This window comes from Quercus suber, unplaced genomic scaffold (assembly GCF_002906115.3).
Source record: "Quercus suber isolate HL8 unplaced genomic scaffold, Cork oak 2.0 scaffold_63, whole genome shotgun sequence".
Taxonomy (NCBI): Eukaryota; Viridiplantae; Streptophyta; class Magnoliopsida; order Fagales; family Fagaceae; genus Quercus; species Quercus suber.
Genome location: NW_027069528.1, coordinates 972,735 through 981,560, shown reverse-complemented (window position 1 = coordinate 981,560; position 8,826 = coordinate 972,735). Strand labels below are relative to the sequence as shown.

Sequence of the window (8,826 nt, the reverse complement as noted above, 5' to 3'; positions counted from 1 at the left end):
TGAAATATAGAGTAGAGTAGGAAAAGTGAAATAAAAGATTTTGACTCATAAAATGGAGTATAGTTTAGGATGGAGACCTCTTTTAAAAAATCGTTGTAAAAACACCAAAATTCATTATAAAAAAAAAAAAAATCAATCTTTACGGATAACAGTTGTTGCCTAACCTTAGGACAACATGATGGTACTAGCTGTTGTGAAAAACCGCAACCCCGAGTAGACTCGTTCTTTTGGTTCAAGTCAAGACCCATGTGAATGGATGAGGTCATATTAAGTGCCTCTTAAAATGTGTGGCTCAACTAAAGTCATTTGTCCTCCTAGATCGAGGGTTTATATGAAGTCACCACTTATTTTATTAAATGAAAAAGAAAAAAAAAGAAAGCCATAATGGAAAATTCTATTTCATTGATTGAATTGAAAGTTTACATTTGATAGAAAGTAATTTTACAAACCCTTGGTCCTAGATACAATTTAAGAAATACATGACTTTGGTTCTAGTTACATTTAAATAAATAAAAAATAAAAAATAAAAAGCACACACCCTATTCGGCGAATCGGCCTTCTGGCATATGGCGGTCATATGCTTATGTCATGCAATTAAAGCATCCAAGACCCTTGAACGGTGAAATAGTGGATGTTCCTGTAACATAGGAACTTCAAATGATGCATGATTGCTTAGATGGAAAAAATTAAATAAATAACACTTTTTCAAGTACAAAATCTAGAAAGAGGAAAATTGTACAAGGGAAATTGGCCCTTATCCAACTAATGTTCCCAATTCCTATTTAACTAACCATGGAGAGGGGATTCTATTTGTTGTTTACATCTTGCTTCCCCATCTCAAAATTATGATTTGCCCTGTACTTGTACCTATGTGCTGAATACAGAAAAGCTAAGAAATTGATTAGACTCAAAACAGTAAGGAGCCAATACAAATAATCAAATCTACCAGTATTTATATTTTGGGACAACCATGATGGCTGTCCTTTGCCTGGGTTCCCTGTGACGGATTTGATAATGCTGTTCAATATAGAGGCTACAAAGCAACCTAAACCACCAGCTATAGCAGCATAAGCAGATCCTATACTTTTCATGGCATCTGGGGCTTCCTCATAGAGAAATTCTAGTAATCCCACTACGCAAAATACTTCAGCTATGCCAATCAGGCAATATTGAATCAACAACCAGTACGCACTTAGGTTGGGCATCGGAATTAAGAAATTAGCATCGTACTCGTGTTTTATTGCATAGTTTCTTCGGTACCTTTCAAAAATCCCGGCCCATGCCACAGAAAGGATAGAAACTAATAGACCAATGCCTATTCTTTGAAGTTGTGAAGCTCCATGAGGATGACCGGTTATGCGTCGGGATATTGGGACAAATGTGGAGTAATAGAGAGATAGTATAAGAAATATGCTGAGGCCAGGAAATACAGGCATGCATGTTACTGGGAGTTTTAGATGACCCATGTGGGTGTTTAGAGTATAGGCTTGCTGTACTGAGAGAGTCAAAAACTCTGTTAAGATTACATTGAGCATTATTGTGCAAGCTGGTATGGCGATAAGTTTCAAAAGGATCTTGACTTCCTCTACTTGAGTCACAGTGCAAAGCCTCCAAGGACTTGGATTGGGACCATCTTCTTTCAGCTGCAGTGCTGCCTTGTCCAAACATCTGTAGGGCCAAAAAGTCACAGATATCATATATTGAAATAAATTAGCAGTTTAGTAACAACTTATTATTTATGTGGACCAGAAAACAGTTAGTGTGGAGAGACATCCTTCAGAATCACTGGAAAAAGGAATTCTTAAGGTGCTTTGTTACTCCGCTGTTCCATTTGATGCCTTGGCTGCTGCTTAGGCCAGTAGAAAAAATCATAACGATCTAGCATTTTATGTGCCTAATTACTGATAAATTATTAGTTGCCTTAAAAGCTTAAACTATTAAGAAATGGTGATTTAATCATTATTCTAAAACTGTCTCATGTGTGAGCCCAGACTCCTCTTAATAGGTGGGGATTGTCCCAAAAGTTTAAGATGTTAAGAAATAATGAATTAATCATTATTATAGCAATCACTAATCAGGGAAAAGTAATGTAAAAGAAGGATCAGTCCTACCTGAAATCATCAGTATGAGCTATCTTTCCACTACCCCTAATTGCAGATTGTTTTCCAGGAACCTCATACAAGCCTATTAACTCACCGCTAGAGAATGAGTTATTTCTCTTCCGAAATGCAGCTACCAGGACTTGGGCAACCCGTGTTAGAGGGCTGCCTCCTGGCAACCTATGCCTATACAAAGGAGTTCCAATAAAGAATACCATGTTTGATATGCCCATAGCTGCGGCCAGTGAACCAAAAGCAGCTCCCCATCCATGTTTGATTTGAATGTATACTACTGCAGTGAAGGCCAGAATTGCTCCAATAGTAACAGAAAGATAGAAGAAGTTGAAAAACCTATCCAAGAGAGATTTGTAGTCTGGTCTGCTTTCATCAAATTGATCAGCTCCAAAAGACGAAACACATGGCCTTATACCAGCAGCTCCAAATGCTGTCACATAAAGTACGGCGTACAGGTATACCATCTGCCATTGTTTTGCAGGCTCACAATTGCCTAACAGGAGTGATAACTGATCACAATTATCTTGGTTTGGCACGAAGATGCTCATTGTTGCGCATAAGGTTATTCCTGTCAAACCCTCCAGGAAAGAAAATTAAAAAAGAATGTGATAATCATAATCAGTATACCACCAATTTTAGAATAAACTAGTAGAAACTAGTAAAACAAGGAACTGTAGTAGAGGAAAATGTAAGAACTCTATAACGCTAACCAAATGATCCGAAAAAAAGGATAAACTAATAATGTATCTAAAAACATTTCATATACAGGGGTTCATATATATATCCTACCGTCAGATAAATTGTTGTGAAGATTGCAATTGTCCAATATCGACCAAGATATGCATCAGCTAGAAAGCCACCAAGGACAGAGGATGCTTGTGATATCCCTAGGAAATTGTTTACCACGTTTGATGAACTGGAGAAGGGTCTATGCATAACATAGAACATAAAGGCCACCATATTAACTGAAAGCCCAAAATAAGCCATTCTCTCTGCCATTTCATTCCCTGGACAAATAAAGACGCCAGTTCACTACAATTCAATCATATCCCATAATTATTTGGCCAATGTTTGCATACACAAACACCTCAAGTGTGCTTTAGACATCTATTCCAACCAAATCAGAATGGATTCATTTGTTAACAACGACATCAACAACAACAAACATAGGAACAGTCATTTCAGTTCTTCACAGTTTTACCAGCAACCAAACAATAGAAATTTGAAAAATCAAACTGAAAGATATCATCTACCAAATATAAAGAAGGCAGCAATCCAGCCACCCGTCTTTGAAAGATCTGGAATGGGTTTTCCATGAATATTAACTGGTGTGGTACCACCTGTATAACCACGCCCAAATGCTGTCCGCATATCATCAGATTCAATGAAGTAGATTCCTAGCTTCTTTCTATGAATGGAGTCAGAATTTCCATCCAAAACAGTTGGTGTCTCAACCCCATTCTCAGGTGACTGAATTTCTCTGGTACCCATTCCTCAACTCCCTGAAAAAATCCAACTCCTATTACAGTTTTGAGAAATGATATAAATGATCATAAGAAATATATACATAATAACAACAACCAAGCCTTTGTCACAAATTTTTTGGGAGTATGCTTAAAAAATTAGTCATTCTATTTTATCGGAATTCAAAAGAAAGGGGTGCAACATAAGGACTTTTCAGGAGTTCACTCATCCTGGTACTACTCCTGGCTTAACAACCAAACAAAAATAATGGTCTAATAAAAGTATAAAACCCAGAAGATCCTGCTCCCGCAATTTGAAATGGATTTAAAAATATATAATAAGGACCAAAACAATAGCTCGAGCTTGCGTATAAATTATTTTGTTTAAAATTTCTGAAACTTTCCTAACAACATAGAAACTTAATGAACAGTCATCACGGTTCCAACTTCCAAGTCTTACGGTGCCAAGCTTTACCTTTCTTGAAACTTGAAAGAACAAAAGTGCACACGTTGTTCATATTGTTGGCAAAGTAATAAAATTGAAATTTAAAAGCAAAATACGGAATATCAATCATTCAAAAGAGCAAGAAAATACATACCCTTATTACAGTGGAACTTAGTACTATGTTCTAGTATGAGTGTTCAACCGCTATGCGTAAGAGTAAGAGCAGCTATGTCTATATCTAGCTATTAAAGCATAGAAGTGAATGAATTCAATCAATTCGGGACAGTTAGCAAGTTACAAAAAAAGACAATCCAAAAATATTAAGCCACTTGAAAGTTGAAACGTTGAAAGATATCCAACCAACACGTGAAGACTCGTCATAGTCATAGATACAAGAAGACCCAAATGCAATAAATGGATTATAAGGATAAATAAATGAATAAATAAATAAATAAAAGTATCAGAAAGTGAGAGTGGCAGAAGCAAACATTTAATGGCCCGCCTGAATAAGAGGTTGTCCGTGTAGCGCCATTGTTGAAAGCCACTCTCTTTCTCCAAACAAGTCCAGCTGCTGACGCCACAACAAACCCTTCAACAGTAAACCTCTCTCTCTATAAGCTCTATGATATAAACAAACATTAATGCTGATTAATTTGTGTGTGAATATAGTTAGACATCCATCTCTTTCTGAGGTCCCGATGTAAATGTCTTGCATCCTTGATCCTTGAATACATGGTCTTCGATTCGATGCTTTCCCTTTTCTCTTTCCCTCCACTTTAGTTTTTATGTGGACCAACAATTATTATTATTATTATTATTTATTTTTTTTTTTTTGAGTAGTAGTAGTGGTTAGTAGTTAGTAGTAGTACTATTTAATTATGTCCAGTTCATCTCATTAAACGGGTCCCATTTGGCAATTTATTACTTTGTTTTGACTTTTGGGGATCGGCCTTTGTGACAAATCACAAAAGCTTTTTTTTTTTTTTTAATTATTATTTTTTTATTTATAGAAAAACATCAATTTTATTAGAAAATATTTACAAACAAAGAGCAAAATCGTCTAAATTATTTAGGATAACCTTTTAAAATTATATCAATCTAAAATAATATAAATTGGTGTGATAATGAATGTAATTATTGTATATAAACACTCTATTTTGTTCTTAAAAAAAAAAAAACCATTTTGTAACTTTTCTTTAACCTCAGGTCCTCAATAAGAACAAAATCGTCATTTTATGACCTGAGGAAAAATTTGTAATTTTGGTCTTTGGATCTCCAAAGTCTTCATATAAAACACATCTAAAAGTTTTAAACAATTATTAAAAAAAAAAAAAAGTTTCATTTGGTTCGATTGAACTTCTAGATTATAAATTATAATCAAATCAAGTTTTAATGGTTAATACACATCATTATGATTAGGATTTAGTGCAAGACGTGCGATTATGGTTAATTAATTATAAGGGTAAATTGTATAATTGGTCGCTATCCTTTAAACCTTGTGTTAATTTGTATCGATCCAAAAATTTGAAAATTTAACTATTCAATTCGATTTTTCTGATTCCATTTCTTATCCAATCAATTTCTTGAGGGGAAACAAAAAACAAATTTATCATCTTGGAGCTCTCATACTCATCAAAAACTCATCTCAAGACCCTCTACTCCCTCTATAAATAGAAAGTGGGTGGGGGGGGGGGGTTAGAGGAAGCTTCAGAGCACAATTACAAAGTTTCTTGCGATCCTTCATTTGTTATGCAACCAAGTCTTTAGTTGCAACACACCTATATACCATAGTTTGAGAAGCTCTAAAGCTTAGTAAAATTTTGCCCAATTTTTCCCCAAAAAATAACCAAACCAAACTGATTGATGATGCCGAAAATCTCACCAGTGAGTTGCACGATGCTTGCACGCTCAAAACAACACCTGCACAACAAAAAGGAAAGGACCTCACAGAGAGCACCGGTGTGGTGCCGGCCAAATACCCTCTGAAGGTCAAGTTAGAACTTCTTTCAACTCTAGAGTGCTAGAGAGGGGTTAATTATGCGTACCTCGGCTTATGAGGGTATTGAGGCTTTTATAGTAGTAAAGGGTGGACTTTTCTTCCTTGGAGTAGAAGTCTTTTCCTTATAGGAATCCTTATGCGCGTAGATTGCGGAATCCTTTCCTTATAGGACTCTGATACTGGGCGTGGAATACAAGCAATTTCCCTAAAACCCATGCGTGATGATCAAGTTATGGTCTTCATAGAACCGTCAGCCTTTCAGCCGTCAGCCTGTACTTCCCTTCAGCTAAGTTACCGTCAGCCTTCATGCTTCGTTCAGTAACCTAGGGGCTTCAAATTGCCGTCAGTTGGACTTGGGGACTTCAGCCCGTCAATTTTGTCTTGATCCAGTCTGCATTTCGTTACGTTTATCTTACGTCACATCTTGACCCGTCAGCCAGAACATAAGCTGACGGGTTAGGTACCTGCTATAATTCTTCCATATCAGTTGCCCCCTACTCCATATCTCCGTCGGCTGTACCTGACGGGTTATGGAGTTTGTATTCGTCACTTCCTGCCACTTTGATTCAAGACAAGAATCATTACTGCTGACACTTTTAGCATTAAATGCTAGGACAGGTGGCGTGCTTGGATTGGCTCCGTGTCTGAACGCGGGCGTCGCTTCGTCTTCCGTGCGTTTAGCTTATATATATGTGGTCCCCTCTCCTCATTTTCACTATTTCATTCACTTGATTCCTGGAGAGCACATCCGTCGCCCATATTCCGTCAGCTCTACCAACGTTCCCGCCGTTGCTTTTTCAACCGTCACTCCAGAACTTGTAAGTTTCCCTTCCTTTCTCGCATGCTTTCAATTACTTCTTCTCTTTTAAAGTGAGGTCGTCATCCTAGGTGCTTAGTTTACACCCGTCACTTGTAGGTAGATGTCAAGTGATCAGTCGTCGGTCCGCGAAGGAGCGGGCTACGACGAGGTGTTTGGTTCAGGCTCAAGTAGTGAGTCTGAGAGTTCCTCCTGGTCGTCAGAGAGGGAGACGTCAGCACATGTTGCCGTCGAAGAAATGGAAGGTCAAGGAAACGGCGGCCAGGAGGAGGAAGTAGGCGAGGGGAGTGAAGTTGAATTAGGGGGGAATAGTGACGGGGATGAAGGCGTCGAGGAGTCTAGTGAAGGGGATTCTGTAGGTCCTGAAGGTAGTCGTCCCTTCATCCTTCCCAAGGACTGGGCTGTGAATAAATTCTCTCCAAAGATGACGCTTAAAATTTTTAATGAACTACGTACCCGTTTTCAAATCCCTGACCATATTCCCACCCGTCTGCCTATGGAGGGTGAGAAGTGTTATACGGAAGAACTGCAGACGTTGGCATGTATGACGCCATGTTTGCTGCCGGGTTGAGATTGCCCCTGACGGCTTTGCACCGTCAGCTAGCTGATTATCTTGGCATCTCAATCAGTCAGATTGCCCCAAACTCCTGGAGAATTTTTATTAGTGCCGAGGTGTTGTGGGGTCGTTTAAGCGGAGGTCATCGTCAGCTTACCTTGGATGAATTCTTCTATTGTTATAGACCTCGGCACCTTTCTTCATCAGGAGGGATGTATCACTTCGCCGTCAGGGAGAAGGAATTAAGGCTGGTGTCTGAAATGCCAGATTCCAATAGAGCCTGGAAGAGTAGGTTCTTTTTCGTAGAGGGGACGGACTGGGTGTGCCGTCAGGATGAATGGGAAACAATTCCTCATGGTTGTTTTGACAATACTTGGGGGTTTGTTAAGGAGTCAGGTTTTAGTCGTCACCTTTTATCCTCGTCAGTTTGCCATTTTTTTTTTTTTTTTTTGAAAGATACTAACGCAGCCAAGTTTTTTTTTTTTCAGCTTTCGCTCGTCCATCAATAACTGACGAGCAAGAAGACTTCATCCGTCGGCTTTTGGGGATACCCATAGGAGAGCGATCGTGCCGGGACTTAATTACCCTCGATACTCTTTACACATACTGTGGGGGTCCTGAACCAACGCCCGAGGCTCGCAGGTTGGAAGAGTTTGCCCGTCACCGTGAGTCCTTATCTATCCGTCAGCTTTCATGCTTATAGTCGTCGGCTTCCCTTATGTTTGTTTTTGTTTGTCTTTGTTGCAGAAATGGATGTTGCCAAGGAGCGGATTAAGGCCGCCGCTGCCCGTCAGCGGGAGGAGAAGAAAGCTAAGGGTGAGGCGACGTCTACGTCTGCCCCCAGGACCGTCGCCAAGGGCTCCCAGAAGAGGAAAACTGACGGAGTGGTCATTCGCCCGCCGAAGAGACCAGCCGTCACTCCCGTGAAGTCGCCCCCTACGTCGGGTCATGGAGCTGGGAAAGGCGTCATGACCTCTTCTGGTCCCGTCCTGCAGGGACCTCAGAGCCTGCTGATGCACAAGGACTTCGCCGTCGAGGCTATCCAAGCACTCATAAAGCCGACGGACATGGATCCTTGCGATCAGCTAGGGCGGAAGAGCTGGGGTCGTCGGCCTTGTTCGACCTCTCTCGGGTAAGCCGTCAGTTTTACTTCTTTCTCTTTGACTGTCGTGCTCATCTTTTTCTTTTATTAACTGACGGTTATATCATTTTTTCAGGCTTTGGTTCGTGTGAAGGCGCTGCAGGACCGGTGTGTGGCCAAGGAGGGGGTCGTCACTCGCGTTAATAAGCACAACGCCAATATGCGAAACCAACAGGCTCAGTATAAAGAGGCGGTGCGCACACTTAACGTTGAACTGAAAGACGTGAAGGCGGAGTTGGAAGAGGCGAAGCGTCAGCGGCTCGAAATAGAAGGAAAGCTGACGGCTCTTTA

The 8,826-nt window shown here is 39.9% G+C and overlaps 1 protein-coding gene across 4 annotated transcripts; it reads right to left on the bottom strand.

The window, feature by feature from the left end:
• Positions 1 to 382: 382 nt before the first annotated feature.
• Positions 383 to 4,778, bottom strand: LOC111985050 (protein NRT1/ PTR FAMILY 6.1). 4 transcript variants are annotated; one of them, XM_065772747.1, is made up of 6 exons: positions 4,511 to 4,778; positions 3,368 to 3,616; positions 2,904 to 3,121; positions 2,112 to 2,692; positions 792 to 1,668; positions 383 to 637 (listed from the first exon to the last, which is right to left on the bottom strand). In XM_065772747.1, exons 2-5 carry the CDS (start codon positions 3,603 to 3,605, stop codon positions 807 to 809), a joined length of 1,899 nt encoding a protein of 632 aa, XP_065628819.1. In that variant the 5' UTR covers positions 3,606 to 3,616; positions 4,511 to 4,778; the 3' UTR covers positions 383 to 637; positions 792 to 806. The 4 variants fall into 4 exon arrangements, with proteins under 4 accessions (XP_065628819.1, XP_023872444.1, XP_065628820.1 ...); XM_024016676.2 differs by having other exon boundaries at positions 383 to 1,668; XM_065772748.1 differs by having other exon boundaries at positions 383 to 1,668; positions 3,455 to 3,616.
• Between the last annotated feature and the right edge of the window lie 4,048 nt (positions 4,779 to 8,826).